The sequence below is a fragment of the Podarcis cretensis genome (genome assembly GCF_951804945.1).
Source record: "Podarcis cretensis genome assembly, chromosome: 11".
NCBI lineage: Eukaryota > Metazoa > Chordata > Lepidosauria > Squamata > Lacertidae > Podarcis > Podarcis cretensis.
In genome coordinates, this window is record NC_137180.1 from 2,833,982 (window position 1) to 2,855,116 (window position 21,135).

A 21,135-nucleotide genomic window follows, 5' to 3' on the forward strand; every position below is an offset into this window, starting at 1 on the left:
CCACCAATGAGTGGCCATTGTTGACCAGTTTAAGCAAGTGAGCAAACTGCTTCAAAGGGTGCTTTAGCATAGGGCTTTAATCCTGCTCAGCTGATAAATAAGGATTAAATTCCTGCTGTGCTACCTATGGAACATTCTTGTTGATGATCTAGAGAGGGGATTACAGTGGTGCCCCGCAAGACGAACGCCTCGGAAGACGAAAAACTCGCTAGACGAAGGAGTTTTTTGTTTTCTTAGCCGCTTCGCAAGACGCATCTCCCTATGGGCTTGCTTCGCAAAACGAAGCTTGCCCCGCAAGCTCCGGGGATAGCGGGGAAGCGCAGCGCGTCTTCCCCGCTGTCCCCGGACCTCTTTTGAAGCAAGGGGCGGCAGAGAGAAGATCGCTTCTCCCCGTTGCCAGCCCCGCAATCTCCAGGGACAGAGGGGAAGGCATGCGCCTTCCTCTCTGTCCCCGGACCTGGTAAAAGCAAGGGGCAGCGGGGAGAAGATTGCTTCCCCTCTGTCCCCGGAGATTGCGGGGCAGGCAACGGGGAGAAGCAATCTTCTCCCTGCCGCCCCTTGCTTTTAAAAGTAAAGGGACCCCTGACCATTAGGTCCAGTCGTGGCCGACTCAGGTTGTGGCGCTCATCTCACTTTATTGGCTGAGGGAGCCGGCGTACAGCTTCCGGGTCATGTGGCCAGCAGGACTAAGCCGCTTCTGGCGAACCAGAGCAGCGCACAGAAATGCCGTTTACCTTTCCGCCGGAGTGGCACCTATTTATCTACTTGCACTTTGACATGTTTTGGAACTGCTAGGTTGGCAGGAGCAGGGACTGAGCAATGGGAGCTTACCCCATCGCGGGGATTCGAACCGCTGACCTTCTGATCGGCAAGTCCTAGGCTCTGTGGTTTAACCCACAGTGCCACCCGCGTCCCAGGTGGTGGCTTACCAATCATCAATATTCTTCATTTATGAAAATCATAATGGGTGGATGCCTTGAGCCAGCCATGCATGTAATAATAATAATAATAATAATAATAATAATAATTTTTATTTATACCCCGCCCTCCCCAGCCAGGGCCAGGCTCAGGGCAGCTTACAAGCAATAATAAAAACAAGTTGAATGATTACAACTTAAAAACAAAATTAAAACACAGCATTAAAATATTGAAACATTAAAATATTAAAATGTAGCCTCATCGCAGGAGGAGAAGGAAAAGAAAAAAAGAAAGAGAGGGAGGGAATCAAATTGGCTCCAAGCCAAAGGCCAGGTGGAACAACTCTGTCTTACAGGCCCTGTGGAAAGAAATCAGATCCTGCAGGGCCCTGGTCTCATGAGGCAGAGCGTTCCACCAGGCTGGGGCCAGAGTTGAAAAGGCCCTGGCTCTGGTTGAGGCTAATCTAACTTCCTTAGGGCCCGGGACCACTAGGGTGTTGCTATTTATGGACCTTGAGGCTCTCCGTGGGGCAGACCGGGAGCTGTAGCAGCTGGTGGCTGTTTCTGAAGGAAGTTTCAGAAATGTGAACAAATTTTCAGATAAAAGCCGAAGGAATGTGCAGAGATGTTCATGATATTATGTACAGTGCAGGTCCATCCTGGAACAGGATGGTGTGAACCAGCCTATGGCAGAGTGTGCCTCCACATGGCATATTTCTGTGCTCATTTGGATATATGAACCATTACAATAATGGCAGTCAACTGACTTTGACATGGCAATCCTAAACGGGTTACCAGTTTGAGTAATCTGTTAATTTTTGAACAGTTAAGAGTGTCTAATTTGCAGCTTAATTGTTAATACCATTGACTTCAATGTCTCAGGATTCAGCCATCTCAGTTCTTCATCTGGTTCTAGCAGTTTCAGCATTAGCTCAGATCTGTTTCTTCACTGCAGTGGACAGTTTGTTTCCAAAATGTTTGGGTGTGAGTTTTGCCTAGATTCTTAGCCTTCCCCCACCAAGCAACCAATCATTTGAGTTGTAGAAGTAAGCATTGGTTGCTAGGTGTGGCTTCCTGGTAGCTTTATAAAAACCACAAGTCAGCAGTCTGATTCTTCCAGTCTGTAGTTTTCCAGAGCAAAAAGAGTCTTTCTGAGTTTGGAAATCAAAAGGTATGGCTTCTTCATTCCTTGATCTTTTCTGCTTGTTAGTTGTAGAAATGTGTAACTTATGGACTGACATCCTGTGCAAATTTACTTTCAGGTATTAAGTACTTATTTTCAACCAAATGTGCCTAGGAACAAGACTGTAGTCTGTTTAAAAAAGTTGTTTGCTTGCTCTATTTTTTGGGGGGGGGGGGGGATTGTGAAAAAGCAGCAATACTTCTAAAGCTGCCAATGCAGGTTTATTTTTTTAGTTTGCCTAAAACTAGCTCTTTTAGGGCTGCCTTTTGTGTGGATGTGTGTGAAAACTGTGTGTGTGTGTGTGGAAAACTGAATTATTTTTAAGCACAAAAGAGTGAGTTAAGAGGGGGGAAATGTGACTTCCTTGTATGGAAACTTATTTTGAAAAACATGCACCCTGTGGTTATGACGTTGCTTAACTGTTTTAATAACAGCCGAGTTGTCACTTCTTGCAAACATTACCTAGGTATGAAATTAAAATGTGAGCTCTCCTTCAAGAAATAAGGCAGGGGAGCCAGTAATTAGTCTCCTTCCTTTTTTAAAATTGCAGACGGCTCCTCCTGAGGGTGTATGTATGAGTAAGAGCTGCAAAATCTCACCCCTAGTCTATTCATACTTTCCACAACTGCTTTCAAAAGAGGGTGGGGCTGTTTCTTTCTGCTTGGTAATTCTTTTGAGCCAAGGGACAAGTTTTTCAAGATTTTGATCCATTCTGGACATGAGGGGAAATTGCCTATGGGACATGAAATGCCAAAAATAGCTGTGTCCTTGTGAGAGTACTTTGATATACTTGATCTGGTGTATGCCTACAAGTGACATTAAACATCATATGATTTATTTCTTAGTAAACATGTTGGAATGTTGCAAAAGAAGCTCTTTGAAATATACTTAGGCCTTTGCACCAGGTTACATTTTTGTAGACAAAGGATTATTCCTCTTGTTATGCAAGTATTGCATGTGAACTCTGGTTTTTTGCAATGATCCCCAAAACATGGCTTTGGAACTCTTGGCTTTATACATCTAACTAGCTGGATTTGTGTGTTAGCCAGCCCTGCATTGAGGGCAGCTGTCTTGTATAAACTGCAAAGCATCTAGAGCAACTTCTAGCCTAGCTGGTGGCACAGGGGGCATCCAGACATGCAGAGCACTGCATTAGTTTTCCTGATTGCTAGCACTTCTGTTCCATTTTCTAACATTCCTTTCACATGGCCGTACTATGGAGCCATGGCTTTTTGACTGATATACCAGCATGTTGAGCTAAATTTGAGTCACACCAGTGATTCCTCTATGATTCACTCATGAAAATAGCAGGAAAGACCTATATACTGGTGGTACATTGTCTAGCCCCACTTTATTCTCAGTTTTCTGGGTTAATGGGCTTGCAAATGGATTAACATGGAAATGAGTGCTGAGCTTCCACCATATTCCACTACATTTCCAGAAGTGGCCTTTACTGTATGTGTTCTGCAGGGATGGCAACTTGAATAAAATATTGGGAGTGGCTAGCAAGATGTGACACATGCACACCATTTGAATGGCAATGCTCATTAACTTTTAATATATATTTTTATTTTCAGTTTTCAAAATTTTACAAGTAAACACTTGCAAACACATACATCCAGTACAATTATATATATGATTTCCCTCTCCCACTTTTGTGGTTTCTTTTCTAATTTAAAATTTTAACACTGCATTTTCCACTTTACTCCATTTTTAAGTTATTCCTCCTTTTCTCTTAATTATAATTTTAACTACTTGATTTAAGTTAACCCTACTAATGAACTTACTTGCATGCCAGAATTTTTCAGATGTTCCCCACTTTTTAATATTTTGTTTTCCTCTTGGTTTCTTATTGCACACACCCATTTTGCCATTTTGGCATAGTCCATCAATTTAGTTAGCCACTCTTCTTTGTTTGGTAAAGGGCAATGCCCATTAACTTTGTGGGGGGCGGCCCCCCTCAAATATTATGGGGGGGGGCAAAAGGACCTCGGCCCCAAGGAGTTGACTCCTATGGTCTTGTGGAACATAACATGGAGATTTACACTTAGGGGACTGGGGAAATGGAATAAACTGTCGTGTGAAAACCACCGCAGAGATGAGATATAAAAGGTTATTGGGTGGTACCTTCCTGGCCAGTCCCTGCAAACTTTGCATCACTGGAAAGCCCTCCAAGTAGGCCACTGGTGACAAACTTTCTAGCTGTCCTATTTTTGGAATTCAATGGGAAATTAGTCTTTCACAAAGTACCAAAATAAATAACACTAAAAGAAGGACTTCGCTGAAATAATATCTGAATGGAAGTGTGATTGAACCAAGAAGATTAAAAGCATTGAATCTTGATTTCTTAACCTTTCAAATCTTATCTCAGCCCAACTTGGTGGTTCTGAGCCTGAGTTCCTCCTCTGTTGCATGAAGCTGAGGATTGTTTTACCACCCTATTACTGCCTCCCCAAACTCTAGTGATATGGTGTGTGTGTGTAAGAAATAAGAATATACTATGAGTTGTATCTGATTAAATCATGCCAGGACTATACCTAATTAAACCAATGGACTAGCTGTGGTTATAACTAACTTTTGCCCATTGATTTCAATGGGCCTTCTCTGAATATGCCTTGTTTGTGTCCCTAATGAAGATCCAGCTTGGGGATGGCCTTCTGGCGGCCCATGGGTCTCTTTTAGTGAACCCCTGGTTTCCTTCTGCCTCTCTCACTTCATCTTAGAAGTGGTGTGTGACTCATATGCTATGTTTGGGCTGGGCGCTTCCTCTATGGAAGTAGCACTGCCAAGAAGGGATGGGGGAGAAATTCAATTCAGTTTGTATTTAAAGGCAATCATACAAAATTCAGTGAACTAAAACACAGCCATCCTTCCAAATCCGCATTACTCTGAATTTTGCAATGTAGTTCTTAGTTGTGTGATGTGTACAAAATTGCTTGTACTGGAGTAAACTGTACATATAAATGTATATATTAGTAAAAATAAAATACAAAACATGCATCATACTACAAAAAATTACTTTGCAAAAATGTGTATATTGGGCAAAAAAATCATGCTAAAAATGTAACATTAGGAGAAATTCTCACCCAAATGCTGATGAATTTTCTAAACTGATGAATTTTCTAAACTGAGAACTGAACTTAAGATTGGAAAAATGAGAAATGGAGAGAAACAGAATTTGACCCCTCCACCTATCCCTTTCTGCCAATGCTAAAATCAGCATGTGAGATGCATATGTGATCTTTTTGACCTAGTCACCCTCCTCCCAGTATAGAATGAGAATGTCATAGTCTCATTTGCTTCAGAGGGTTGTTGGGAAACATTAATCTCTTTTCATGGCTTTCAGAAAGCCCTGACAATATAGATGATTATTAACCTTAGAAAACATGAAAAGAGACTGCTGTAACATTTCATTATAATCCTTGCTTTCTCCATGCAGAACCTTGAAACAACATGGCTTTTGTGCAAGAGTTTCTGAAACAGGCCTGGTTTATTGAAAATGATGAACCACAATACGTGGTAAGATTTTTTTTATGTGCATAAAAAAAGAAAAGTAGAAGACAGAGTTAATCACACGGGGTCTGCAACAAAATGTTCCAATGTGGAATATGCTGCTGTCCAGGATTCCTGCCAGCCAGCCATCTGTACCATTTTCCAGAATGCATTATCCCCACTCCCACTGCCAGCATCAGGCAGCCATTGCTCTATATCCACTAAACAATGCTCAGTCTTCATTGGGGTGTTTTTCCTTAAATATATTTTATACTTGTGCAAACCTTGGGGTTTCCTTAAGTTTGCAAATACATCTCTCTTTGTGTGGATGATACCTTTTGGCCTGTGGGAGGATTTTCTTTCATAGTCAGAGAATGACTTCGTATTAGGGTGTCAACACAAATAGATTTCAGAACATGGGTGTGGCATGTCAAAGTGTCTTCCTATAAGAGCCCCAGTGTTATTAACAAGCACTATTGCTGCCTAAGGAAGAGCCCTTTCATGCGCTGTCCATCACTTGTTGGCCACACCCCCTTTGTCATGTCCCTATTTGCCTGTCTTTGCCACCTTCTATGCATGGGAAGAGAGAAGACACCTGAAGGGAAAAGGTTGTATTGTGCATGTAGGTTCTTTGTACATGATCATGCTTCTACATTATACAGGGAGCCTTCAGTTGTAGAGCAGGGTCTAAGTTTCAGGTCACTTTCCCCAGGCCATTTTTGAGCTTCTTTTTAATGGAAAATTAAAAAGCAACAGGCAACATGGGCTGCCATATACCTGGATTTTCCCGGACATTTCACCGATTTCTGCCCAGACACTGCTAGAGACAGCAGTATTCAGTATATGTCCAGACATATGGCAATGCTATCCTTGGTACTCATAATTGTCTCTTAGATCCAAGCCTTAATTCTCATTGAAAATGTAGGGGCAATATGTCAATGGAATAACTGTAGCATGCTATATATATATTATTTTGCATCTTTTGGTAATTTATACTTCAATTACCTGGTTCTAAATGCAATTCATCCTGAACCTCAGAGGATAGAAAATTAATGCAAATGTAAGTTTCTCATTCACTCCTTTTGTTTCATTTAGAAAAATACAAAAAGTGGCTCTGCAGTTCATTCTTATCCTAGCTTCAATCCATCTGCTGATGCTGCCGCCCTGGATAAGGCCATAACAGCTAAAGGTAAGATGGGCCTGTTCATCATGCAGGTGGAAGCAGTTTGAAACTGTCCTCCATTGACATGTCCCTAATATAGTGAGGACTACTATTTTGAAGACCAGATTAGATCACCTCACCAGTCCTTTTTCCAAGGTTGTCAATAGAAACTGATTTTTCATCCAATTTGTTTCCCCAGTCTTCTAAATTGTTCTGGTATGTCCATCATGGGATTCAAAGATCCTCCTTTATCTGGCTGGTATGTGTGAGGTTTTCCTACAAACTTTAGCCTCTGGCTGGATAGTCTCCAGTTCCAAAGTTTGGTGGAAAATTAGGGCTGAGTTGATTTCTTTCTTACAGTTAAAAAAACCCCAAATTTTCCTAATCCCAATCTGAATTGTTGGAGAATTTCAGTCTTCACCTGGAGAATATTCAGCAAAATGGCCTACCTAATTTTGGCAAAAGTGTGCATTAAGTTTAAATATTGTTTCATCTTACACCAAAATTGCTGAATAATTCAATGGGTTTGACTTCCTATTTTTTCCAGTCTCCTCCTTTCTCTGCTGATTGTTGTTAGGATGAAGAAAGTAACAGCTGATCAAGCCAACATTTCTCAGGAGAGGTTTCTGTGGAAAAACTTTTTAAAAATCATTTTTATTTGGTTTTACAAATACAAAGTTATAAAAATCCAAATATATATCCATTCTGCCTCCTCCCTATTCCAATAATTTTCAGTGGAACCCCCTTCCACACATGGCTTCCCTACACTCAAATGTCATTTTTTACTAACCTTAATGAAGAATTCTCCCCTTTAAATAGTCTGTAAACATTCTTTTAAAAATCTGTCATTATTTTCTCCTGGCTGCTGTTTCTTCCTCTTTTGCTTGACGCCACCCGATGAAGTGTTGTGAAGGGGCTGATTTCACAGCTCTGCATAGGACATCATATATAGCAACATGATTATAAAATGCAGGGCAAGTAAGGACAAAACATAAGTGAATGGCTTAAGAATGAGTAGTGAAAACCTATCTTTTCAGCACCGCTGAAAATGTTCATGAAAAAAGTGACATGGGCCAGTTATGGCTGAAACTTTATTTGTCTCTCAGTATTATAATTAGGAAAAATGATCTGCACACAGTGATATGGCTTACAAATACTTCTTCTTTGCACCTCAGGAGTTGATGAAGCAACCATCATTGATATTTTGACCAAGCGAAACAATGCCCAACGCCAGCAGATCAAAGCTGCCTACCAGCAGTTAAAGGGAAAGGTACAGCTGCTAATAAAGGATCACCCTGAAGAACTATCTTGTATATACATGTTTGCATTTTGAAGATCATGATGCATTGTTTTAGAAAAAGGAATCGACATTTTAAAATCCTCATGGTTTTTGGTTGTTAGAATATAGGTTTGAAGAGGTGGATGTCAATGTGTCCCAGATTTGGCATGGGGGAGGGATATTGCCCCGCCCCCGCAAAAATGGTTCTGATTTGAACAGAGGGCCTTTCCTTGGCTTCTTTAAATTGTGTTTTTTTTAAAATAAAAAAATCTGAAAGGGATAATGCCGTGCCACTTTCTAACCATAAATGAATGATAAATGAATCAGGAACAACTGAAGGCAGATTCCATCAGCACCCATGAGAATGGGGTATAGAGAGGAAGCTATGGCCAATTTCAAGTGGAAAAAAAGGCTTTTCCAGAATGTGTGAGGTTTCTGTACATGGCAATGAGCCTGTTTAAGATGGCATTACAAGTTTAATAGACACAAGTATATGGAGTGTTTGACGCTTGAACAATATTCTTCTTGGCAGAGAGGGAATTGTTGTCAAAGGGGGGAAGTAGATTAGATATTTATTTTAGAATCCAAATGACTCTTTAAATGGGTAGTTTACACTGATGTTGCTTTCGGTTACAGCCCTTGGAAGATGCTTTGAAAAAAGCACTTAAAAGCCAACTAGAAGATGTTGTCCTGGGTTTGCTGAAGACTCCAGCCCAGTTTGATGCTGATGAGCTCAGGTACGCCATGAAGGTAGGTCTCTCTGCTGACTGGGATAAGCTGGGTCTTGTACCCAAGCAAGAGCTGGTCTTCAGCATTATTGAGTCAAAAACAAATCTAATAAATGTGTATAACCTCAAGTGTGAGAGTGGAGCAGGGCCAAGAAGCTCATAGGCTCCACTCATGTACAGGTCAGTTACAGGCAGAAATATTCTTTTGTAAACTGCACAGGTAGATTGTGGCTGACCATTTCTTCTTTCTGGTCTCTGTGGTTGTTGCCCAACCCTTCACCATGAGATTCCAGGGTAATTTACAATAGTTTATAAATACAATAGTAAAATCAGTTAGAACAAATTACAGTCAAGAGAACAGGATGGGTCCTAAATATATACCTTTTACCTTCACCTTACATACAGTGATTTTTCTGGGGGACGCAGGAGCAGTGGCAAAGCTGAATGCTCCACTACTGGGGGCGGAGAGCAGGAGGGGGCATTGTGCGCATCCCAGGGGCATGGCACGCTGCCCATCCCGGGGTGTGGTACACCGCCCGCGCGAGCGTGAAGCGCGTTCTGTGGGCATGATGCACTGCCTGTGAGGGTGTGATGCCTGGGGTGTGGGAGGGTGCACAGTGCGTGTCCGGGGGCCCGTCACGATGGCACGCTAGCGGAATAGTGGTGCCGGGGGCGGTCCGCTCCCTACGCATTCCCGTTCCTCCACCAGTGCGCATACCCCTAAACACTTTGTGAATCTAAGTTTGGCTTCATTGAGGATCAGTATTTCAATATGAGTAGGAAAATGAGAGTACCCCTAAACATTTTTTTCAAGAAAAAAAAGCACTGCTTACGCGCGCGCACACACACATACATATATATATATATATATATATATATATATATATATATAGTCATAGCTTGGTTGCTGAACACATTGGAACTCGTATGTTTCAGCTCCCAAACATCAAAAACCAGAAGTGAGTGTTCTGGTTTTTGAACGATTTTTGGAAGCTGAACATCCAGTGCGGCTTCCAATTGGCTGCAGGACACTCCTGCAGCCAATCGGAAGCCGTGCCTTGGTTTTTGAATGGTTCCGGGAGTCGAATGGACTCCCAGAATGCATTCTGTTTGAGAAAGGTACAACTGTATACATGTACATATACATGTCCATGTGCATGTATCTCCAGTGCCAAAGTTCAGGGTATGGAAACTACAGAATGAAGGAGCCAGACTGATGTCTGGGGTGGTGGATTAAATAGCTTAGGGTCTACCACAGAGAATGTTCTATTTTGGGCCAGCCCCACAAACTTCGGAGAGGCCCCCTCTCTGCTGATCCTACTGCCTGAGAGGGATTATAGGAAAGGCAGCAGTCTTTCAGATATTATATATTAGGTCCCATGGACTTTGGGTCACCAGATGACATTGAACTCAAATTTCCATCATCCCTGACCATTGGCTAAGCTGGCTGGGGATCAAGAGAGATGTAGCCCAACAACATATTGGCCCCCAAGGTTGAAGATAAATTCTTATTTTGTGAATGCATGACATGGCTGTGATTTTGACTGGATATACCACCTGTTCCTTTATTGTTCTGGGTCCTTTATGCACTTTTTAGATTAAAGTCATTTTAGAGGAATACATATTATTGATTTACTGCCATACAGGGTCTTGGAACTGATGAAGACATTTTAATCGAGATTATGGCATCAAGGAACAACAGAGAAATCAAGGAAGTCAGCAGAGCATATAATGAAGGTAACTTAGTGTTTGGGTTTGTCTGTTTAAACTCAATATAAAATGCTATGCAAGGGGGAGAATAAAATGCTCGGAGCTGCTTTCTTTGTTAATGTATCTTAAGATAGAAAAATCAACTTCTTGCATTTTGTTCAGGGTATAGAACTAAGAGCAATGCATGTATCTGGCCTTGTGACATTCTTGGAACACAGACAGCAATCTAACAATCCAGTGTTTCATCCACTGTGATTATGGCTTGTAGGGAACTAGACTATACTGTATGCTGAACTCTCTCTACCCACTCAACCCTTCAGTTTTAAACTGTGAGGCAAAGCCGCTGAACAGCTACTAAGCTGCAAATGTTTGTCTACATGGATAATGTTCCACTAACTCTATAAAAATATGTGTGAAAATTATGCCACATCAACAAGAAAATAATGTCTGGGTATGCATCTGCTTCTGTAATTGGTGATATTACCTTTCAAATGCCTTGTTAGAAGGATCGTGTAGGCAAATCACACCTATTCCCCCCCCATCCCTCTCTTCTTCTTGACCCCCCTCCCCAGTCTCTCAAATGAAGGAAGCACTGGGACTCTTCACACACCACTTGCAGGTGCTCTTTGCAAAAAGACAGAAATAAAAACACATTGAGGCTGCGATTCTATGCAGTAGCAACTCATGTGGTGGAGGGAGCTGTGGGGCTGCCCTCCTGACTTACCGGCTGCGCAGGTGTTGTGCTCGTGGGAGTTTTGAATTGGCTCATTCAAAAATGACCTCACTGTCATGCCACTCCAGCCTTTTCTGGTAAGTTTAGCAGTGCCAGGGGTGGGGGCTCCTAGGCTCTGCTCCACCACTGGACAAAGTGAGACATGTGTCTAAGCAAGCATGCATAGGATTGTGCTATAGGATTTCCAATGGAAATCTGTCATTGGGTGTAAAACGTAGCAGTCAGTTAACTATGGAATGAGAGAGTTATCTCACCACAATGAATATTTTGTTGTTAAAAAATGGATTTCAAATGTTTATTTTAATTGCTTTGTACTTTTTGCAGCTTATAAGAGGGATCTTACCAAAGACATTGTCTCAGATACATCTGGAGCCTTCCAGAAGGCTTTGGTTGCCCTAGCAAAGGTATGCACAATTTGATTTTTTGAGAACTAGAAGTTAATGTTTGTTTGCTGGTAGTAAGCCAGGATTATAGTCTGCAAAGTGGTAACAGGTGAACTCGATCTTTTGCAGGGTGACCGTGATGAAAACCCTCATGTGAATGAAGAGCTGGCCGATAATGATGCCCGGGTAAGAGCAGGCTTGTGTCTGTTCTGAATGTCCTCCCCTCCATGCCCACAGAAGCACAAGCTTTTCCCTCTTGCCAAGGACTAATAAGAGCACCAGATCTATTTCATATTGCCAGAACTCTGTTATCTATCCAGCCACTCCCCTCAAAGCCCCAAATAATTTATTAATTTTTCATTAATAAAATCTCAGGACTCACAAAGAGATGGTTCTAACGTAGGGTTGACATATTTCAAAAGGTGAAAATCTGGACACAAAAGTTGTTGAATTTTTTAGTTTTGCAAGATCTCAAAAATAAAAAATAAAAATGTTTTTGAGCTATTCTTAAGGGAGTTCACCAAAATCTACACTTCCAACATGGGTTGCGTTATGTCTGGATTTTCCTGGACATTAAAGCAATTTCCACCCGGACACTGTTTCTGACAGCCGAATCCTGGCAATGTCCAGGGAATTCTGGATGTATGGCAACCCTAGAATGTAACGGAAAGAACTAGGTTCCACATGATACCCCCCCCCCATTAAACAGTCCTCCCCCAAGTCTTGGAGGAAAGGCAGGGCTGGGCCTGACTGAGGCATGGGCCTGTGGTGATCTGATGTGAGGCAGCCCTGGGTCTCTTCCCTTCTGTGTAGCCTTTGTGCCCCAGGAGTTCATTCATTGGGGGGGGGGAGATTGTTCTAGGCCACATGCCATAAGTTTCTACCTGGGCACAGCATGGCTTAGTATTAGGTGCAAACAAGGGTAAGGGTGTGTGTGAGAGAGAGAGAGAGAGAGAAAGAGAGAAAGAGAGAAAGAGAGAGAGAGTGTTATACGAGTGGGGAAATGGTCAGCAAGGAAATAAGCAACTCCTTCCACTCCACCAGCTCTCAGCCATAGTGTATATGTGATTCTGTGGTTCACTTAACTGCAGGAATCCTAAGGTACTGTCAATTTACAGAATGGACAGAAAATCATTTGACCTGCAGATTGAATTCTGCTGTGCAGTTGTTTGCTTTTGACTGAATCGGATTATACACAATATTTTGGACTCCCACACTACATAATCTAATTTATTCCCACAGGCCTTGTATGAGGCTGGAGAAAGAAGAAAGGGGACTGATATTGATGCTTTCATTAATATCCTCATTACAAGAAGCATGCCACACCTCCGAAGAGGTAGGTAGAAAGCCAGCTAATCCTGTACTTCAGTCAAGAATTGCTTCAGCCACTTTGGTGTTCTGCAAGGACAAAGCATAACAGCAAAGTGCAAAATTGTGACCGCTTAAGGATAAACAGAGGAGCCCCCACAGCTTTGTTAATAAGTCTGCATTTCTACACTACAGTTGGCTGCTTCTAAAGTAACAAAAGCTGTTTTGAAAGAGTAACATAGGGCATTGCGCTGTCAGCATTCACAGAACTTGCATGAAAATTGCATATCTCATGGCAAGCACAGCCTTACATTTCCCCTCACACCCTTGTTTTCAGTTTTCCAGAAATACACCAAGTACAGCAAGCATGACATGAACAAGGCTTTGGACCTGGAGCTGAAGGGAGACATTGAGAATTGCCTGACAGCAATTGGTATGTGACCCTGTTCCATAGTTAAAACTCTGTTTCTTAGTTCTTTCCCCCCTTATATAAAAGTATTATTAGGCGAACAATAGTGTGATCCTGTCTACTCAGAAGTAAGTCCAACTGAGCTCAGCCTGACTGTATATAGTAATTTGTGAAATTCACATTACTTGCCTAAAAAATTTCATGGAGGATGCAGTGGGTGTAGGTGTGCGGAGACTATTATTATTGTTATTTATTTGCATTTACGTATCACCTTTCTGTCAAGGCACCCAAGGCTTGCAATTTGTGTTTAATTAACTCCCAATGGTGACTAAAGCCCATTGAGTTTGAAGTCTTCAGAATCTGTATCTGTTCTTCCCCTCATATCTTGTTTCTGTTATTTTGCTGTCATAAATAATCACAGTTCTGTTTGATTTCCAGTGAAATGTGCCACAAGCAAGCCAGCTTTCTTTGCAGAAAAGCTCCACTTGGCAATGAAGGTAAAATATACTTTAGTGGCAGAACTCTTGTTCTAAAGGGGTAGGCTAAAATCAGAGTCCCTAGGCAAGGAAGCCCGAGGTCTGGCCCTCTTTATGATGAAGGGGGTAATTTAATCAGTGGAGCATTCCCAATAGGACCGACCCAATATAATATAATATATTATTTAGGCAAGTAATGTGTATGTATGTGTGTATACACACACACCCCCACACACCATTTTTTATGTATCCCCGCACCCTGAGAATATTGATCAAAATAGTCCCCCTCCCAGTTTCTGAGATGTGAATCAAGTTGACAATGTCTGGAACAGCTGTGGCTCCAGTCCTAGTTGAGCTGAAATTTATCAAAGAGAACGAGAAATTATTGGTGATCCTGGGCCTGATGTGGAATTCTACTACTTCCAGAGAACATTTGGTGAATCCCTCCCACCCCAATTTTAGCGCTAGCATGTGGGGAGCTCTGAAATGGGGCTTGGGGGGATGCGGGTGGGGTGCCAATAGTTTATTCAAAGGATATGGCCAAAGGACATTATTCACTGCAGAGAAGCAAATGTTATTGCACCTTCACTTTAAAAACTGATGTCACAATGTGTTCATAACACCATTTTGAAAAATAAATATGCAGGAACATTTGTTTGCCTGCAGTGAATGCCCATGAAATATCCTTTATCCTTTTAAGAGCTGTGGTGATAGAACCAGGAAAGTCTGGCGAGCAGTGCTAAGCCAACTACAATCAAAATGCCTATATTAAAGTTTTATTTATTTAATTACATTTATATTCCTCTTTTCACCCTGTCATGGAACACTGGGAGGCATACATGTGACTCCCAGGCAGTAACCCATCCAAGCACTGACCAGCTACTTGTTTAGCCTTAGGATGGTGCTGGACTCCTCTGCCAACAGACTACAGTATATAGTGAATTTACTTCCATTTATTTTTAACAGGGTTCTGGAACACGCTACAGAACTCTGAATAGGATCATGGTGTCACGTTCTGAGATTGACATGAATGAGATCAAAGGATTTTACAAGTCAATGTATGGCAAATCCCTCTGCCAGGCCATCTTGGTATGTAACTTTAAAAAAGTGCAGTAAACTTAAATTGCACTAAACTTGATTGAGCGGCTAAAGAGTTAGGTCTGGAGCTCTGACAGGTTGGCTTGCAAATGTAGATCCTGACTTGTTTATGTATATATATTTATCTATTCCTGTTGACAAACTACTTTCGGGGCTTCCAAACAATTATGTAGCATCAAGGCTGCAATCTAGGCACATTTATCTAGAAGTCCCATTGAACTCAGTGGGACTTGCTTCTGGATAGACGCACGCAGGGTTTTGCTGTAAGACTCCCTTCAATGTCACACAACTGCATTTTGTAGGTATGCACTGCATTCTGAGTAGCCCTGTTTAAGAAACCTAGCAGTCCTTCCTTCTTAGCTGTTACTGGCTGGGCTACAATAGGATTTTCACAGCTTGGGTACAGTCTCTCAACATAGCTCCATAATCTCCACACCCCCTCCAAACTTGGGAGAATACTCCATTGCTTTCAGTGGAGCAGCATTAGCAATGATGTATGTTCAGAGCCAGGACACTTTCCTCTTTGTGAAGCTGCCATCAGCCCCATGGAAACAAGCCCTCTTCAGCCATTTGTTTGTTCACATTATTGAGGTCAGCCCTCCATCAGCATCCCTGCTGTCCTCCATGAGTTGAAGAGGGGCCACTTGTAGCAGGGCTCTTCCTCTACTCATGTAGCCGCCTTGTGATGTTCTGGATCTAAAACATCACATGAAGAGGTCAGAGGGGGGGGGAGGTATTGTGTGAGCATAGCAGGAAAGGTCTTCTTATTACTGTACTTCATTATATTATGTCTAGCAGTAGTAGACTGTTTTCTTGGTCACATAACATGATTCTTCTTTGTTCTTCCACATGTAGGATGAAACAAAAGGTGATTATGAAAGTATTCTGGTGGCTTTGTGTGGTGGTGACAACTGAGCTCCGTATCTTTTGGATACTCTCCAGCCTCTGCCTTGAGGATATCATTCCTTTTAAACTCCAACTGTTAAATATATGTGTACGTAATGAAGGCACTTAGAGTAATAGCCAAGTTAGACTATTGTTCAGTCTTGATACCTTGAAAAACTGTAGCCTGGAAAAATACTCTTTGTTGCTCTTAATTTCTGAGGCATTATCATCTTTTTTAATATTTATCCTAAGCCAAGAAACAGCTATGTTTGCTTTTACATACCTAGTCAATGTAAAAGATAAAGAAAGTGCCTGAACAGGCCTAAGTAACATTCCAAATAAAATTAACCTGTGATATACATTGTCGGGCTTTGGTCTGTTGTGTTTTCTTTAAGCCTCCTTCTAGCATTCAGTCCAAGGGAAGAGGGCTCCACATAAGGGCTGTTGAGTGGAGCTGTGATGCTGGCCCTGCCCCCGGGACATCCATCCCTTGGTGCAGGTGCTGGCAAGATGCTTAAGCATGCGGAGTTGCTTATGCCTTGGGCTTTTACTAAGCAAAGAATCCCAAGGCAGGAATGGAGCCCTCAGCGTTGCCCCATTGCAACAGTCACTGAGTGGAGCCCATTCATACAGTGAACACACAAGGGTGGGGGCCTTACAATTTAAAATATTAATGCTAGGATGAAGCTTTTACAATTCTCATTTCACACATGCACACATACACCCACAAATGCATCCCTTATCCCAACTTAGCTGTTCCACTTGAGTTACATCCTCTTCTTCCAAGCCAAATTGCTATATTTCATCAACAAACACAGAAAGCAGTATTTTGGCTTGAGCAATGGCTGTTAAGGGTAGCCCGGTAACTCATGCCAACTCACCTAGGAAGCAACAATACCGATTTACTCTCCTCTTTCCTTACAGAGGAAATTAAAAACATATTTGGTTGCAAAAAATGATATTTTCACCTAGAAAAACATTCCAACAGCTAGATAATTCCTGAAGTCATGCATAAGCAACAAATGTTTTAACTTTGCTTAAACTCTGCCCTACCATCTTTATGGAAAAACAAAATAAAAAAAATCCTTCCAGTAGCACCTTAAAGACCAACTAAGTTAGTTCTAGGTATGAGCTTTCGTGTGCATGCACACTTCTTCAGATACACTGAAACAGAAGTCACCAGACCCTTCTATATAGTGAGAAGGTGGGGAGGGGTATTACTCAGGTGACTTCTGTTTCAGTGTATCTGAAGAAGTGTGCATGCACACGAAAGCTCATACCTAGAACTAACTTAGTTGGTCTTTAAGGTGCTACTGGAAGGAATTTTTTTATTTTGTTTTGACTATGGCAGACCAACACGGCTACCTATCTGCATCTTTATGGAGTAAATAATCTCTCTTAGATAAAATAAAGTCTCTCTTAAGAGTATTGTCGTGGATGATCTTTGCTCCAAAAAATATGGTCAAAAGTAAAGGGTTCAGACCAAATTCCATAAAATCATACACAGCCTTTACTAAAACAAAACTCTACAAGAGAGAAAAACTCCAAATAATTACACAGATTAAAATAGCTCAGAAGGCAAGAAAACAACAAATAGTAACGTATCCAGCTAATTAACATAAAGGCTTACACTTAAATCTCAGTAAGCTGAGCAATGGAACAAGATGCTGTCAAAAGCCCAAATAGATGCTGACCTCAGCTTGTCTGGATGCTGAGAGCTCCCACCAACCCAGCTTTTGTGGGGGACTTAGACCATGGGCGTTCACCTCTTCCACCCATTACCTGTGACACCAGCCCTGAAGCCTTAATGGGAGACAGCTGCATGTCAGCTAATTGTTTCTGAGGTTCAGTCTAACCTATTCCCATAAACCAGTCTTAAAGGGGCGATATCACCACAACTATGTATTGCTACCTGTTTACCATGTTCATATTTATTACTCAAACTATTGGAATTCCATTGCTAGAAAGATTTGTCTACACTGTTGATGCAGAAAGATACTTCAGCTTCATTGTCTAAGGTGTGGTTGGGATCTCTGGCATTTTGGAAGACGTAAAGCAATTAATGCTGTGAATCCCCTGTCAGCCTTTCCCTTTCTCATATGGCCATGTCTGCCAGTGGTAGCAAACTGCACCCCTTCCCTTCTTGGAAGCTTGCGACTGCCCCCCCCCCCCATGCAGGAAGGAGATTCCTGCTGCTTTCTGCTGCTTAGGGCGCATTGTCTTAGAATGTGTTCTCAGTCTGAGAGTTTAGCCCTGGGATGTTTGGAAAACAAGAGTACCTCTGAGCATGTCCAGAGATTCATTCCCATCACAAAATAAATAATCATTAGTCAGTTAGGACTAAAAATCAGAACTCTGTACCCTAAAAAAGTTTAAATTATGTGCAAAGACCATCCAGGTTCTTCACCAAGAACAGATGACTCCTGTGCATCGTGTCTCTTATTCTGCCTAAGTTGATTATGGCTTTGCTACTCATTGGGAGGGTTGAGGAGCAGTAAAAGGCACAGGTGCCCTGCCCCTCAACTTCAAGGGAGGAGCTGCTGTTCCTAGAAGAGGCCTTGAGTGCATTAGAGAAAGGTGGAACACACATTCAATTATAATCATAATTCTCCTGGGTTGAATCCAAAAGCTCCCTTCCTTTAATATATAGTCTTTCTACAGATGGAAGGAATCCTTCCAATAGAAAAAACTCCTGTTGAAAGAAAACAACCTTTGGATCCAACAACATTATCAATTTACAGCTTCTGAGATTTCAGTCAGCATTGCCTACAGACCAGTGGTGTAGCATGGAGGGCCAGGGGGACCACTGCCCCGGGTGCACAATTGCGGGGTGCGAACCTGGTGCCCCCACCCCTGAGATCCTGTTGTTCCCTGCCGGCAGCGAGGCCTGGAGAGCACAGAGGGTGAAGATCACCTTCCGTGCCCCGCCTCCACCCGGCGAGCCAGCGCCTGCCTGGCAGCATCCGCAGTGAGGGCTGGATGAGTGTGGTTTGCACCCGCCAGGGCCACGTGCCCTCGCACCCGCTCTGGGTGCTGACAAGCAGTACTGCGCCCCTGCTACAGACTGTCAAGCATATCTACACAGCAACAGGAGCTAGAAACTTGCTTTCAAAGAAAATCACCTGCAATTCTTAGGCAGTTTTCTGTGCCTGATGCAAAATTCTGCCCCCCTGCTCCCCATTGGGATCTGTCTGTCTCGGGAAACAATAGAGGAGTGTGCCTTTGAGTGTGAAGTCAAACTGTTGGAAGGTTACTGTGCCTGTAGAGACCAGTGTGGGAGTGATGTGTTTTGTTGCAGCTGGGACATTGCTTTTCTCTGTGCTCCTCGCAGCAATCTTTCCTCCTCTGCTCACTGCTATGGATGAACAACCTGATCGCTCTGTCTCCAGGCTATGTGATGATCTGCAAGGGATTCCCACACAGTGGGGGTGATGCTGCCAGCCTTCATGTCACATTTGCAGACATCTTTGCAATGCAGAGCTGGTCTGCCAACAGGCCTGGTGCCTGAAGACAGCTCCACATAGAACACATCCTTGGAAATCCTGCCATCTTCCATTCTGTGGATATGGCCAAGCCATAGACGTCACTGAGACAGGAGTGTGAACACGCTGGGGGAGCACATCTTTGTTAGAGCTTCTGTCCTGCCATGTGCTACCTAAAATCTTCCCAACACAGCACATGTGCAAGACTCCTGGTGGTTGTAAGTTGCCCACATCTCATTTCCATAAAGCAGCAGGCTCAACATGCAAGCTTGGTAGACCTTCATCTTGGTATTGGTTGTTAGTGTCACATTCTCCCATACCCTTTTGGACTCCCCTGTGGTCCTATAGAAATGTAGAATATACACAGCCCTCCTAAATGCTTGCAGGGTCACAGGACGGGAAAACCATGTCATACCTGTGTTCCAGGACTTCTCATTTCTAGGGTACCTGATTTCCTGGAACATTTGAGTTCTATATCCTCATTCTCACTGCACACACCTAGTTTAATGTAATCTGTTTCCTAGTTATGAATGATTAATAAACCCATAAGATATATTTTCAGCTTCAGGTCTGTGCTTGCCAGTGGGAACAAACTAAGATCTCAGACTTTTGATTTGTCATCACGATGAATGTTCTTTGCCAAGTTTTCTTTGTGCAGTCAGGTGTGGGAATATAAACTTTGCTGCCATTGTGAGGTTTCTGGCACATATTAGTGATGTAGAATGGGTGCTTCCCTCTAATGCATTGGAAACCTATGAGTAATAGAGCAAATACAAATGTCTCAACTGACTGTCCTTTGTAGAGGAGGAAGGTAAAGGGAGAGTTTCTGTGTGCTGTAATTAAAAGCTTAAGGGAATTATGGGACAGCCACAGCAGTCAAGAGAATGAGCTGTGATGTGGGTGGTGGCTGGTTCAAATCTTACCTTGCCACAGAGTCACTGCAAGGTCTTAAGCAAGGCACTTTCACTCAACTTGGTTTGTTAAACAAAAATCAATAAAATCCAGGGACAGACCACAAGGACTTAAGCAGCAGGTACAGGAGAGTTCAGTACCTGAACAAACCATGAGCCATAAAACATAGGCTAAACTATGGTGACAGCTCATGGTTGGTCTGGAGACAGCTAAACCACAAGTCCAGGATGACATGCTAAGCCAAGGTATTGCTTAGCTTGACAAAGCATGGCAGCAAAATGATGGGTGGATGGCCAAGCGGCTGTGATCTATGCTAGAGTACCCTGGAGGATCTGGGCCAAGCCACTATTTGCTTTTTATTCTATTTAGACAACCAGGTGCTAAGTGCAACTTGTTTGGCAATAGTCATGAGGCAAGGTGAGGTGGTGGCCTTAGATGGCAGGATCCACAGAGATAGCAGATCCCAATGTAGATCTTTATTCCCTTGTTCCTGATGTAGATCTTCACTCATCCCTGGTGCCATTTTGTGGTCTGCCTCAGGCGACAAAATGTATTGGGCCTGAGGATAGTGATGGGTTTCAAGGAGGCTTTGGAGCTGGGAGTGTCACTAACTCTAGTGGAAGCAAGCAAAGAGTGTGCTTTGGACACATCAAGGCCAACATGTATCCTGCTTAGATAACAGCTCTCCCATTCGGAGTTGGAAAGGCCACTTTCTGCTTGGAACCCTAATCTGCCCACTGTGCTTAAGAGCTGAGCTACATATTGGCAGCTGCTTGCCAAGTAAGGCCTTGTTTTGCGTTCTGAATGCTAAGGGCTTCTTCCAGAAGCTGCCTTATAGCTCTAGGATTTTCTGGGCAGACTCAGAGGAGCACTTTCTCAGCCCTCCCCATCACCCTACAGTCTCTGGAAGAATGGCAGAAGGCATTGTCAGATTCAGTCTAATTTTTAAAAATACAGCTACGAAAGATGTTTTGCTGA

The 21,135-nt window shown here is 42.7% G+C and overlaps 1 protein-coding gene across 1 annotated transcript; it reads left to right on the forward strand.

Moving 5' to 3' along the window:
- Positions 1–1,929: 1,929 nt before the first annotated feature.
- ANXA1 (annexin A1) lies at positions 1,930–16,124 on the forward strand. Its single transcript, XM_079996145.1, has 13 exons — positions 1,930–2,088; positions 5,540–5,619; positions 6,688–6,781; positions 7,930–8,024; positions 8,670–8,783; positions 10,408–10,498; positions 11,529–11,608; positions 11,717–11,773; positions 12,830–12,923; positions 13,233–13,328; positions 13,743–13,801; positions 14,747–14,869; positions 15,734–16,124. Exons 2-13 carry the CDS (start codon positions 5,554–5,556, stop codon positions 15,791–15,793), a joined length of 1,029 nt encoding a protein of 342 aa, XP_079852271.1. The 5' UTR covers positions 1,930–2,088; positions 5,540–5,553; the 3' UTR covers positions 15,794–16,124.
- The last annotated feature ends 5,011 nt before the right edge of the window (positions 16,125–21,135 follow it).